This window comes from Pleurodeles waltl, chromosome 1_2, assembly GCF_031143425.1.
Source record: "Pleurodeles waltl isolate 20211129_DDA chromosome 1_2, aPleWal1.hap1.20221129, whole genome shotgun sequence".
Classification (NCBI taxonomy): domain Eukaryota; kingdom Metazoa; phylum Chordata; class Amphibia; order Caudata; family Salamandridae; genus Pleurodeles; species Pleurodeles waltl.
Genome location: NC_090437.1, coordinates 45,895,583 through 45,910,437, shown reverse-complemented (window position 1 = coordinate 45,910,437; position 14,855 = coordinate 45,895,583). Strand labels below are relative to the sequence as shown.

Below are 14,855 nucleotides of genomic sequence, written 5' to 3'. Positions count from 1 at the left end.
CGAGCAGGTATGCCCCTGCTATGTCCATGTCAATTCTCGGACACAGTAAGTGACCGGGGAAGCTATTTTAAATGCATGTGCTGGACACTGGTCAATACGAGTTCCACAGATACACGATGGTTTTACTGAAGATATGGATGTTTGGTATCAAGCATCTTGTATTGGTGAGCCCACACTGATTCCAGTATTGGATTTACCAATACATGCACCCAGAAGGCACCTTAGAGGTGCCCCCTGAAATCCTTACTGCCTCTGGTGTGCTCACAGACTGGTTCCTACCACCCTGCCCCCTAAGACACTGTTCGTGACCCCTAGGGTGAGAGCCTCCTGCTCTCAGGTGGCCCAGAGCAAAAGCCTCTCTGGAAAGAGGGTGTAACACCCCCTCCAACAGGATGATCTGCTGATTATCCTTCCTAAGGTGGCAAGCCTCAAAGGGCTGCCATCTTTGAAATGTGAATCTGGCTCCCAGCGCAGGAGAGGGTGCCACCCCCCTCCAGAGCCCATTCGGCACCTGGACAGGCGGGAAAATTAGGTAGTCAAAAACACATGCCACCTCCAGGCTAGTACCACCCCTAAGGTGGGCTACTGCAAGATGGACATGATTTTTCAGATGTAGCCATCTTTGAGATGACATACCTAGGAGTTCTGGGGCAGGGATATTCCCACTTCCCACAGGAAATGGTCATAGAGGGGCTGTAGTGACCCCAAAGGTCAGCAGCCCATTAGCTACTACCCTACACACACCCAAATCCCCCAAATTCAGTATTTAGGGGAGCCCCTAGCACCAGAGAAGCAGATCCTGATGACCCAAGAAGACTAAGGACAATAAAGAGCCATGACAGCAGAAAAGGAGAAAAGAAGCAGCTGACTTGGTACCAGCCCCGCTGACCTGTCTGCATACCTTTTAGAAATCTGCACCAAAGGGGACTCTTCCTGCAACTGTGACTCAAACCTGGGAGGACTGCCTGCCTTTGAAAAAGATCACCAAATCACGTGAACAGCAGACCTGTTCTCCAACAAACTCCAAAAGAAGGGACTCTGACACCTCTAGAACCATCAAAACACAACACCTGAAGTCACCACTGCACCCACTGTCTCCGACCTGAGTTGAAGTGGACAACCAGTGCCAACAAGGTTCCCCAGCCCTCCAGAGTTGGAGTCCATCATGGTTTCAACCTTCCAGAGACGAAGCCTGAAACCTCTGCTCTCAGCCCCCCTCTACTGTATCCGATCTGGTCGGTAAAATCCGACACCTATGGACATCCCTGCACCCGTGGCCCCTCAGCCATAGAGAAGACCAAAGGTGCCTACCTCTGCCCGAGCATTGTGAAGCCTGAGCCCTACTGATAGTTCGGTCTGATTGGCCTCGTGGTCAGAGCCTACAGTCTCTTTTTGCAGTGACCGATCCCCATATAAATGCTTTGGGCACCCAACACTGTTTTCCACTCTGCACCCAGCCGCCTGTGCTGCTTCGGGTGTCCTGTGGGTGCTGCCTTGGACCTTGCCCACTACTCACCTTACCTCCTGGAGACTGGCCTTGTAAGTCGCTGTACTCAACCCATTTTCAGAACGTGTTTTTCCTCCCATAGAATATCATTGCAGATCTCAGAAATTGCACTGCATTCACTTTTTAAAGTGAAAAGAATTCCTATTTAAAAATGTACTTACCTGAACGATTTTTCTCTGATGCCTAAACATATAAAAAGATATCTGCAGTTTTTATAAATTGGTGTGAATCTCTTTATTGAGTCATGTGTGTCATTTATTAACTATTGTGTGTATTTGTAGAAGTCTTCCACTCCTGTGTGTTAAGCCTAAGGCTGCTCAACTGCACCACCCCTCATTAGAGCACTTTGCGGAAACCCTGGACCCTTTAGTCTGTATTTACATACCACATAAAGTGACAGTTTCCTACACTTATCTTTTCATTTTTTTGAGTGGCCAGTGGTCCGTGGGACCACTGCCTGTTGAGAAACAAATGTTAGGCCTCCCCATTCACAAATGGAAAGGGGTCCCTTGGGGACCCCTTCCCATTTCCGAATGGATTACCACCTCCTACAGGAGTTGGTAAAGTATGAATGTTTTGCAATCGCATTTTCGGTTGCAAAACATTCATACATACCAGTGTGACATCCTTTACAAGCCCCTTCCTAATAGCAACTCCCAAACCCTATTTTGTGAGTCTGTGCTAGGTTACCAATGCATTGGACAGCTGGCCCTATATCTCCTCCTCTGTTAAATGAAAAAAATCATTTTTTTCAGAAAAACAAGAGACATGCACACATATATGTATATATATGGACAACTGCATCTTTTCAATTAATCTTCTCGGGGTTTGATCTGTCGACACCATCTGGTTACTGGACACATTTAACGGTTGTCTTCAAAGTCATAGATTGCCAATGATGGTAAGGAGTCAGCAACAGTCTTTCCTTCACCATCTTGAGTTGAAGACCGATGAAATAGAGGCCTGAAGTGAGAAGAGTCTCTGGTAATGGACTTTTCCAAGTCGTTGGGCTGCCACCATGTGTCCTTTGGTAGACTCTACTTGGAAAGGTTCAGCATCGTGAGGAGCGTCAGATTTTCTCTTGCGTATCTGTTGAACGATCACTAAATCTCCTTGTTTGAATGAGAGGTCTTTTGCATGTCACCTCTTGCCTGCATAGACTTTCATTTTCTGTTTATGAGCCAAGCCCCTTGTACGAATCATCTTGTCACGTATATCTCTTTCAGTGGTTCATTGAGGTTACTTTGCTGCATTTGCTTTCCTGATCATCAAAGTCGCAGGACTTTCACCTGAAGTCGAGTGGGATGTTGAATTATAAGCTTGTAAAGTAGAGTTCAATACTGTTTTTATACTGAATTTCTCAATAGTTGCACGCTGCTTTGCTTTCTTCAGTGTACTCCTACAATGGTCAAAAAGTCCATTGGCCTGTGGCCACAAGAGTGTGATCTTCTGATGCTTTATTTTCAGATGCTTCAGAAATTCTTTCAATTTTTTACTGTTGAAGGGTGGACCATTGTCACACTTTACAATAACTGGTAAGCCCCCTATTGCAAAGATGCCATCAAGTTTTCTGATTACTCACTCAAGTGTTGTGAATGAGAGATCTTTGACCATAAGAAAATGTGAATGTTTATCTACAATCACCATTAAATGGTATCCATTGTCAACCAGACCAAAGAAATCAATGGCTATTCTTTTCCAGACATGTTTAGGGAGTTCTGACATGTTCAGAGTATGTTGAGTATATTTGCTTGACAGGCATTTGGATATGTGATAGGCTTTAAGTTCCTTTTCAACTCTTTCATCTAGGTATGGAAACCAAACTCGGTCTCGGAGAGCTCTCTTTGTAGCAACAATACCACAATGTCCTTTGTGAGCCACTTCTTTCACCTTTTGTTGTAGACTCTACAGAATCATGATCCTCACAGTATGACTCCTTATTGAGTTATAGACAAGTCATCTTTGACAATTTTGTACTTTTGATACTCTCCATCATTACTGAGAGGTTGAACGTGTTTCTTCCACGACTGATGTGTGATTATGTCCTTTAGCAGGTCACTATCATGACTCATAGCAGTAACAATTTGGACTAACGATACTGCAGCTGGTGTACTTGAACATGACAATTAAATTGATGTAGGCCTCAGCTGTCTTGGAGGGAGTACTATGACCTTAGATAGGTAGTCTCGAAAAGTAGTCAGTAGGAATCTGATCCTTTCCTCGTCTATGCACAATTGTATAATTTTACTCTTGCAGTTCCCATTGTTCAATATGCGGAGGCATCATGGTTTTTGGATTGCCGAAGGTGGTCACCAAAGTTTGATGATCAGTCACCAGTGTAAAAGGCTTTCCATACAGGAATACCTGGAAATGTTCACAAGCCCATACTACAGACAAACTTTCCTTCAGAGGCTGTGAGTAGGCATGCTCTATTTGAGACAAACGTCTACTAGTATAGGCCACAATTTGTTGTCCTCCATTTGGGTGTCCACTGTGCTGTGCAAGTATAGTGCCTATCCCCGTAGGGCAAACATCAACCACAATCTTGGTATGGAGCTTTGAATTAAAGTACTCCATTTCTGTAGCATTTGCAATGTCTTGTTTGATACTTTTGAGACTCTTTTAACATCCTGGTGACCACTTAAAAGGAACACATTTCTTTGTTAACACTCTCAATGGAGCACTGACAGTGGCAAAGTCCTTTATGTATCATGAACAGTAGCTGACAATTCCATGAAAAGAGAATACCATTGAAATATCTTGTGGGGATTCAGCATTTGTCAAAGCATGGCTGTTTGCAGGAGCAGGTGTCAAACCTCCATCAGAAAAGATATGTCCAAAGAATTTCAGTTTTGTCTGATTGAACTCACACTTGTCTGCATTTAAGGTCAAACCTGCATTATTGAGTAATTGGAATGCTTGCATGCGGGCTTTATCGTGCTCCTTCAGTGTAGCTCAAAAAACAATATGTTATTGCGATAGTTAAATGCATTAACAGTAGGTTGTATGATGCGTCGTATAACCTCTTGGAAACGTTCTGCAGCCCATGACACACTAAAACTAAGGGCCTGAATTCGAATTTTTGTAGATAGGGTTACTCCATCACAAACGGGATGGATATCCTGTCCGCTGTATTACGATCCAATTGTATCCTATGGGAATTGTAATACAGTGGGTGGGATATTCATCACGTTTGTGATAGAGTAACCCATCTGTCAAACTCTAAATCAGGCCCTTAGTCTCTTGCATCTAAACAAACCAACATGTGTAGAAAAGACTGTTTTATATCCACAGCTTTCTTCAAGTTCTGACTGATGACGACCTTTATTCAAATCAAATCAAGAGAAGACTTTGGCACCATTGAATGGCGTGATCATGTCAGCAATGTGCGACTCTAGATGTTTTCTCGTTTGGTCGCTTTGTTCGTCTGGCTTGCATCAACACATATGCACACAGCTCCTTCATGGTCTATTTTAGGCACTACTACTATGGGAGAAACCCATGGTGCTTGACCAGTGGATCGTTCAAGAAAGTCATGCTTAAATACTAGTTTGAATTATTATTTAACAGCTTTTTGTAAATAAAAAGCAATGTCTGTCTCTGAGCAGCAGGACGGACATCCTCATTAATATGCAGTTTTACTTTCATAGTAGTTAACTTTCCTAAGCCAGGAAACATTGAAGTGACTTGATTTACTGATGTGATGAGCATTCATGTTGTAATTTACTGACATCAGTCCAATGTCAGCAGCCATGTTGAAACTGAGTAGGCGGGCACTTGCAGCTGTACTTTGAAGCACATGGATTGATTCTTGTACTTTTGTTTTCTTATGTTTCACTGTCACTATAAATGAACCTCGACTCCTCATGGGTGTTGATACAGCCCAAGTATACACTTTAGTCTTTGACAGCATAAGCTGCGGTAATGGAGACAGTTGATTGTACTTTTCTTCAAGCATTATATTTATCTCGGCACCACTATCAATAATGAAAAGTATTGACCATCCATTTATTTTCTATGTAATCTTTGGACAGTGTTTGTATGTTTTTGTCACTTTGACATGTCAACTTATCTTTAACTGACTTTTCTTCTCACAGGCGACTAGTCCGACATGTGTGCATTTTTTCTGAGGTAAGCATTGTCATAGCATAATCACTTTCTTCACGTTCACTTATTATTGGAGGGAAAGGACTGTTTGATAAAAATGTAGATGATGATTGACTTCGTTTAGTGTCTATTTGCCTCTTCTGATCAAAGCTCACTGCTTGGCTTTGTGTTCACACCTCGAATGTTGCTTCTGGAACAATCTGGCAGCCATTTTGTCTTTGTGCTGTGATGCACTCTCTCCTTCACTCTGCATATCATCAAAAAATGGTTCTCTTTACCAAAGCTTTTGCATTTTTGACCAATCACAGGACACTTTCCTTTGTGTGTAAATGTAAATCCGCACATGAAACAAAACTTATTTTTGTGTGTAGACATCACTTTGTGTCCTTCAGTCTTTTGTTTTGAATTACTTTTCACACTCATTACTGACTTGCTCTGGGCTTCTCCAGCCTCCAATTCGGCAACTATTTCTCAGCACGTTTCTCTACTCTGGCAGCCATTAACACTCGCTCCAGATTAAGAGTTTTTCTCAGCATTCAAGGTCTGAATGAATCGGACAAGCATCCATTGATCACTCTAAGCCTCGTGGCTTTTTCATCATTAAATTAATTGAACTTACAGTGTTTGATGAGTGTGTCGAGTCTTTCCACTAATTTATGGATTGTTTCACTGACTCTTTGACGTTATTGACTGAAAACATATCATTCATAGTCAACATTTGGTACTGGATTAAACTTGAGATTCAACACATTCTTAATTTGACGGTATTTGTCTTCTTTGTTACTTTTTGGTATTTTCTATATTGTATTTTCTATATGACTTCTTTCACACCACCCCTAGCAAGACTTTTGAGATATTTGATAATCGTCCTGTAATCAGTCTCTTCAGTTGCATCAAGGAAATGTTCAAATGTCTCTATCAATGCAGTCCATCTATCGCCAATGTTTTGCTTTTTGGCAGTGTCAAATAATGGTCGTGGTGGTTTGTGGAAGGTGGCAGCATTGTAAACCAGTGCTGAATTTACTGATGTCATAATCAGAGCTTTCCCTGGTCTCTCTGACTGCAAATCAGGATCAGTTCCATTAATGCCCCTGCACTGGCCCTGCAATGGGCCAGCCTTGTTGTTGTCCTTGATGGGCTCCATTGGCCCAATGGCCTTTTATGAAGTCTTTGGCCGCTGTAAAAATAGACCGCTCCATTAGCACAACCCCGGGCGCTTCTCTTGGGGCCACCGTCAACTGGGCTATGATGACACTGCATATCAGGCTTGATAAGTTATCTATTTTATTCTTTTTACACTTCGGTTTGAATTTTCATACACCTGGTTGATCTCTGCCTTGCAGCATTATTTGGTATTTGATACTTGTCTTTAACTGAGCTTTGTAAATGTGGTTGAATCTGCCTTCAGTGTTAACGATCCGCATATAGTCTAACTTTATTTTGTGTGGTAGTGCTGTACCTTTTTGTAGGCCCTTGGTTGTAGTTTCTTGACCAATGGAGGTGTCGAATTTTTACTGAAGCTCACTTTCTATTCACATACTTCACACTGGCTGGAGCTACTCTTAGACTCCATATTTGCAAACCGTCGGCCTGGCACTTTGGTGAAGGCATGCGTGGCATGCACAAGCAGTTTGCTTGGATCAAGGCAAACTCTCCAGAAGAGCACTTTCTTCTTCGGGTTACCTATCCCCTATCTCATCGCCGGTTGTAACGTCTTCCCCAACCTCGTACCTGCTGAATAACTAGGCCACGCAAGGAGCTATGAATCACGTCTTTATACCTCTGCATGCACCTGTGAACTCCAACATTCTAAACCAAGCTTTAATTACATTCTATTCTAGCGGTTACGTCACACGGATACGGAGTCCTCGGGGAGCCAGAAAGATTCGGTTCTAAATCATGTAAGATACTATATTTCTGATAGATAAATTTTCATGTGTGTCCCCCGCTGAATTCAAATTAGACAGATAAGAAGCTGAGGCAGCCTAGATGAGGAGCCTGAGAATTATATACAGCTACATTTAGCGATTTTACAACATAAAGGGCAACTTTGAGGGTGAGGGTAGGTACCAATGACCGAGACAGACAGACACATGTAGCTCTACAGGAAAATAAATAGATTTCAAAGCATGGAGGGGTATGGCAGGCCATAACCGCTGGGTTCTAGACTCATACACAAGAAGGCCAAGGTAGTTTGAAGGTTAGATGTCAGGGTGTGGTGGTGTCTGTGACTGACCAGGATGGCTGCAGTGCTTTAGTAGAGTCTGACACAAGATGGCATGAATGTCAGAACAGGAAGCAGCTTTGATTGAGCGGGAAGGCTGTCAATTTGTCTGACATGCGGAGGCCTATAGAGGAAAATGTTTGGACAGGATTATACGGTAATTGTCTTTTTCCAGCTGCTCAGTATTATTTTAGTCACCCTGAGGAAGCACATACAGCAGGCCCCTGATTAACAGTGAAAGCCAATTACCCTTCAGCCCTTTGGCGCTCTCAGGGAGCATGGGCCTTTAAATACAAGTTGGACACGAGCTGTCACATTTACTTTAGGTCTGCCATGCCCGAGGCAATTGGCAAAAGAACTGAAAAAGGCTAAACGGCAAGGAGCAGAAAAGGCGACAGGGAACATTATTTTAAACAAATAAAAAGTCTAAGATACTGGAAAATACGTTTGTGTATGCCTTTCCAGCTGGAAGGCAGAGCGGACACAGTAATTATATATTTGCTTTTTCTTAATGTGCGTGTGTGTTTTATTGATTTTTAAAGCAAAGTGCCTTGTGGCCTTTTGACGGTTTCACAACTACCAAAACATAATGCATTTTATTGTTTCACAAAAAATGGAATTTTATTGTTAAGGCACTAGTCCCGTGGCTTCCTTTTGGCAATTGTATACATTTTTGAACAGTAGCATGGAGTCAAATGTCTTTGAATAAATGATTGCCTCGTGGCATATCAGCAATCTGACTTCCTTCAAATCATTCCATGTCCAGTTGGACTTGGAAATCTAAAAGCTCTCATTTGGCCTGGAGTTCCTTATATATTAAAGCTTTTTTTGTTATTACTACTTGCTCCTTTGCACAGCTTTACTTTTCAAACTACAAATACTCATAAACATTCGTGATTAGTTGAAACACCTATTTTTTTCTCATGTATTGTTTCTCATTTTCATTGACTGCACCTTTCACCTGCAACATAACCATTATTTGAAAGCTCGTGATAGCTTCGCATTTGCACCGGCTAATCTTTGTATATACAAGAGGTCATTTGTTTTATATCCTATAATTGTGTACGTGAGAACATGGGGTGTGTTTAGAGTCATCAGCTCCCAACCACTCACTGCCTCCGCAAATACAAAACAAGCATAAGCAATGCTAATAGGTTAACATCAGCAGTATTGGCTTTGTCAATATTTTTCAGACACATTGCTTAGCAGCCCAGCTACTGTGCAGCATGGCTGAAAGTAAAAAAATAAAAATAAAGTGCTACAACGTGGCTAGCACTGTATGTATGATAAAGCTTTTTTTTTATTGGTGGTGGGAGGGAGAGCGGCATAGACAACGCAGTGTGAGGGGAAAAAGGCCCTATGATAGGGCCAGCGGTGGGCGGTGGTCGAGAGGGGCTGTGGTGAAGCAGATGTGCAATCGAGGGCTGGAGGGAGGAGTGAGAGGAATCACACAGGCAATGGAGTGTGGGAGAAGGATCTGAGAACAACAAGATGGGCAATGGAGGGTGGGATTCAGATGCTGGGGCAAGCATATGAACAGCAGAGGGAAAGTGGACGAGAGGAACACAGAGGGGGAAAAATACTCTAGGAGACATCTGAAAACATTCACTCTCTTAGAGTGCTTAAACACAAAGAAAAAAGAATGCCTATGAAAATTTGCAGCTGAAGGATATTATTAAAGTGTCCATGCACCACAAAAGGGACAAACACATGAAGAAGAAGGAAGCCTGTGGAAGCTGACCAGTAATAATCAAGCAAATGAGAGTGACAATGAAGATAACAAATGACAAGTACACTGTTAGAAGATAAACGGTCTGGCAAGGGACAGCACATTTGCTCTCTTATTCTAGACCTAAAAAGGACCGGAGTCCTGCCATGGCTTATAGAATGCCTTAGTCTGCTTGCTTCCCTTAAAATCCCTGGGAACTCATAGTATGCAGATCGCTTCAGGTTGGTCTAGGGGTGTCTTCTTGCAGGCTAATTCCTCTAGAAGGGGGTCTGAATCTGCTATAGTTTCAGACAATCTCGTTGACAAAATTGCGACCAATCAGAATTGCCTTCAGAGTTCAAGCCATTGAAATGCCACCTGGCAACCAGTCCATTTGTCTAAAGCCCCAGTAGTCTTCTTAGACTGAGTTTGTGATGATGGAAAGCCACATTGGATCAGAAATGTAGTGTGAAGTATCTTCATGATTGTCTGGCTTGCATTCTGGTATGGCTGGATTCCGCCTGTTTCACAATTCAGTTAGTTATTTGTCACCCCTTGCTTTCTTTTTTCTAAACCACCTGGGGATATAATTGCTCAGCTACATAGTGATCAGATGGTAAAATAACAAATAGTAACTCTGGTGAAAATATGTTTTCTTTCTTTGTAGTCTTCCCTGATTAATGACCTCCCTGCAGTCCTATGTTTCTGGGGCCACATAGACAAGATTAGTCCTTCATTGTCTTATGGCACGGAAATGTTGCTAGGTAAAGGCTCATGTCTGTTAAACAGACTGATCAGCAAGATATACAAGAGGTTTTTTCATTTACCACAACTTGCTTCTCCTGCGCAGGTGAGGTTGGAATTTGGGCTTTTGGATCAGCAGTTAGTAGGTGCTGGTGCCTTCTTGAAGCTTTGTCATAAGTTACGCCGGACCCAGGTAGGTAGTTTGTTGTCAGTTCTGTGGCTGGAAATTAGTTTGTTTGAAGTGAAGGGGTCTCATTACCACTTTCTGGCTGATTGTAAATGGCGATTGAAAGCTGAGGACCACTGGGCCAGTAATCTCCCCCATCCTCTTTTTAAACTGGGTGTTAAAAAGATTATACAGCTATGCTCGTATCACTCTGATCAATCTCTCCTTGCCAAACTTAAGCATGCCTGGTCGGCAATTAGCTCATTTCAGCCAGGTATTCCAGTTGGCTATCTTTCCGGCTCATACAGCATCTGTCTGAAAGAGGCATTTATGGCTTTAAGGATGGGTGATTGGGTTTTCTTGAAGCATTTACCAACATGGCAGTCAACTCTGAAGGAGGCTGTGTTGTGTAGGGGTTGTGGCAGTTGAGAAGAACCCCTTGAACATGTTTGTTTGTGTCCATCCCTGCTTAAGGAGCGTAGATCTCTGCTTTGGAGAAAGTGGAATGAATTGGGGATCTGCTCCTGTTGACAGGCTATTGTTATGTCCTTGGATCCTGTGAATTCAATGCTGAACGTTTTGTTGACCAAATTCATTAAAGCTGCTCAGGTCAAATTTATTAGGGGCACTGCGAACAGTGGATAACGATGTTTGAAAATTACTTCTGTTCTTGCCCCTTTGGGTTTGGATTAACTTTGTCCAGCTGCTTAATTTTAACCTTGCACTATGTGTTTTGATGCCTGTTGGTAGTTAATTTATGAACATCCAATGCACCTAAGTACTTTCAGGGCCTTGACTATCAGTGGTCCCTTGTTTATTATTCATTAGGCGTGTTTCCGGCTTGCGGAGGCCCGGTCATATCTCACTTGTAGGCCGTGCAATACTACAATGGGAATGTTTTTTATTGATGTTAACGTATGCAAATTATTGAGTATGTGCAGCTGGGGCTTTTTTATTCTGTGTAAATGTACTATTGATTGTTTTTCATTTTAATTGAATTGGATTTTATTATCTGTGCAATAAATTATTCATTCATATACGAAATGTTGATCTTGGAAGATACCAAGGGCCACATGTACAAAAGGTTTTAGCACTCGCAAACAAAGAATTGGGCTGTTTGCGACAGGTACCAACCCTGTTTTGCTAGGTGGTAACCCACAGTAGGGTTTGTGAGACGGTGTTAGGAAGGGGTGTGTTAAGGGCATCCCTTCCTAATAGCGAGTCGCGGGCGGTGTATGAATGTTTTGCAACTGGAATGCGGTTGCAAATTCCATTCTCAAAACATTTGCAGGTTAGCACCAATTTCAATTGGTGGTAGCCCATTCGCAAATGGGAAGGGGACCTTAAGGGATCACTTCCCCTTTGTGAATGTGGGTGCTAATATTTTTAGGAGCACTGCCTACTCTTAAAAACGAGAAGAAAATATTTTGTTTTTCTTTTTGAAGTGCATCTGTTTTCCTTTAAGGAAAACGGGCTGCATTTAAATAAACAAAACATTGTCCCCAGCAGGCCTCCGTCCCTGTGTTTTTAGATATTCCAAATGGGCTGAAAATTGCAACCTACCTCATGAATATTAATGAGGTAGGTCAATTGCAACCCAATGGGAATCGCAAACAGTGTAAAAACACAGTTTTACATAACTGTTTACAATTTTCTAATAACGAATCGCAAAAAATTGCTATTAAGAAATTGCAAACACAAAGCATTGTACATGTAGCCTTATATACTTGAGTGGGTGCTAATAGATTGTTGTTGTGCCCTACTCCTGTATTAGGTTTGAATTAACACATGATGTTCCACTCTGCTTTGGCGCAGAACTATCTGTGAGAAGTCTTGTTTTACTCCTTGCTCAGATGTGACTTACTCATGAATTCCCAAGAGTAAGAAATGCTCCCTCACGAACAATGTGTTTTCCCATGAAAAAGCATGGGTCACTCTACAAAAATTATACAAAAGTCACTCTGAAATTTGGAGTAAAATGCAACTCCTCTCTGATAAAGCTTTGTGAATTGCACATACAAATTCTGGTGCAATTTACACCTAAGACAGGGGTAAGACAAAGCTCCTTATTGGAAAAGTTTTGTAATACAATCTCTCTGTCGAGAAACCAGTCTTTAGCAACACAAAAGGAAGATGGACGGAGTGTTGAACAATGCAAACACTCACCTCCAGTCACAGGTCTGGGTTTAATCCTTCATTCATTTGCTCACCATGCCACCACAGTTTGGACCAAGCCATATGCAAATCAGTCTTGACCCTGTTCCACATGGGAACAGTCCAGCCCAAACTGCCGGGCCAGGTCCTCCCTGGACCGGAAACAAGGATCCTGGGGCCGGTTTCAGGGTATCACCCTTCATCAGCCAGTATTCCCATTCCAGCATGAATAGTAATGTCACTGAGTAGGCTAATCATTACACTTGGTGCATGTGATACTTTATCAATAGACGTCCTGCCCCAGTGACATGGCATCATTGCAGAAAAGAAAGGTTCTCGCTAGAAGACCACACCCTGACCCTGGCACGCATTTTTACTTGATTTCATTTTACAATTTATGTTATGTACGTGCATGGACGCGCATTCTAACAGAAGTAACACTGATTCAGTTATAGGCAGGTTAACGGTGATTGTGAAGCCCATTTAAAACCGCAGTTCTTGAATTTCATCGACACCCTTGACAAAAACTCCAAACAATTAAACGTCATTAACCATGTCTGTGTACGTTCTTGGCATTTCTGCCTTCCTTTCTGTTCTACTGTAGACATACAATATCCATTCCAGAAGTGCACGTTTTCTCCCTCTGTCATTATTACTGTCTACACACAATTTGAAAGCCAGATGCTGCTCTGAATCACGTCCCAACAATTTTCTCTCAGTAGGCAGATTGTCATTTGCATAGGCTTTTAAGAGGACTCTGGGCCTGGTATAGAGTTTGGCAGATGGATTACTCTTCACCAACTGGTGGCTAACCCATCCGCCATGTGGCGGACATCCCAGTTAGCCTTATTACAAGTCCATTATATCCTATTGCACTACTAATATGCCGAATTGAATATCCGCCATGTTGTGACAGAGTAATGTGTATGTCAAAGTCTAAATCAGGTCCGTTTTCTTGCTATAGCGTTCTAAGTCTGAAGCCAGCAGATTTTGTAACAAGGTCTTCGTGCGCATTGTGAAATTAGAATGGAATACATTTTAATAAAGTTTCTCCTATGCTTAATTCCTCGTGGGTTGACAGATAATTAATATGCATATTTCTAAAGACAATGCTTGAAATTCAAATGCGTCTATGCAAATAGATTTTAAGTAATGTCCACTCGAAACAAGTGCAAAGGTTTGAGTCGGGCCATGCAGTTCTTCAGCTGTCCTGGACAATGGAGCAGGCCCTGAAACTGGACCTTTGCAGTCACGTTCAGATTGCCTGAGTCACCCATTCCTGGTTTGTTTGCAAGTTGCAGCCGTTGCTATCATGTGATATCATTGCCTCCTCACCACTGAAATGCGCATATGAGATTAGGGATCAGCGCTGGCTATGCGCCATTTATGGTGGCCCGTCATGGTTATTCCCTACAGACACATAATCACATTCTGGAATCAGATTGTGAGTTCTTTACACTAACCTTATTTCGAAATGGTAGATGGAAGAGATAACTAGGCTGGCAGATGTCTCCTTGATGAGAGAAAGCTCTCTGCCAACCACTTTGCGATTTAGCTGCTTCCAATTATACATTTGAGCCGAATGCACGTAGAATGAGATTCTTTAATAGACATTCATAATGTTCGTCCTCTTTTTTTCAGGGGGAGATCGGGAGCGGATGACTGCTAACCATGAGACATATCTACTTATGGCCAGTACACAGAATGACATGGAGGACTGGGTGAAATCCATCCGTCGAGTCATCTGGGCGCCCTTTGGTGGAGGTAAGTAAAATTAAAACGGATAAGCCCGTCCATTCTCTCTGTAAAGAGCAGACATCTCAACCAATCAGATGCAGTTGATTCACGTCAAAAATTATATTATTCCTTTTTCTATTATGGTAGAGTATTTGTGAATTGAAAACATATTTGTTCACCTAGATAGTCTAAGCAGACCCATGGCTGTGAATGGTTTGCTTCTTTCAATGTGAACCAGGAATTAATTTTAAAATCTGTACAGCAAATTTCATGCAGTCTCTGTAGAGGCTTTTGACATTGTGCCACACATTATGCATAAGTCACTTTCAACAATCAGTGGGTTCCTTACCCTATTTACACCTCTGTTTTTAAAGAATTTCGCTTCTCAAACTAAAATGCTTCTAATTTATTTCATTAAACGTTCAGAGATACATAAAAGCATAATTTGTGGTAACTAAACCCACCTTTCCAATTACCAAAGAACATAGCATATATAATAAGTCCCTTT

At 42.1% G+C, this 14,855-nt stretch overlaps 1 protein-coding gene across 4 annotated transcripts in view; it reads left to right on the top strand.

Annotated features, from left to right (window-relative positions):
* ARHGAP24 (Rho GTPase activating protein 24) overlaps positions 1 to 14,855 on the top strand; it is a 1,380,530-nt gene that overhangs the window by 1,201,367 nt on the left and 164,308 nt on the right. For 3 of the 4 annotated variants that reach the window (XM_069236203.1, XM_069236229.1, XM_069236212.1), the window contains one exon: positions 14,252 to 14,374. In XM_069236203.1, the coding sequence (XP_069092304.1) occupies positions 14,252 to 14,374 (123 nt within the window). Of the gene's footprint in view, positions 1 to 5,604; positions 5,639 to 14,251; positions 14,375 to 14,855 lie in introns of all 4 variants that reach the window. The other variant, XM_069236236.1, reaches the window with a different exon arrangement.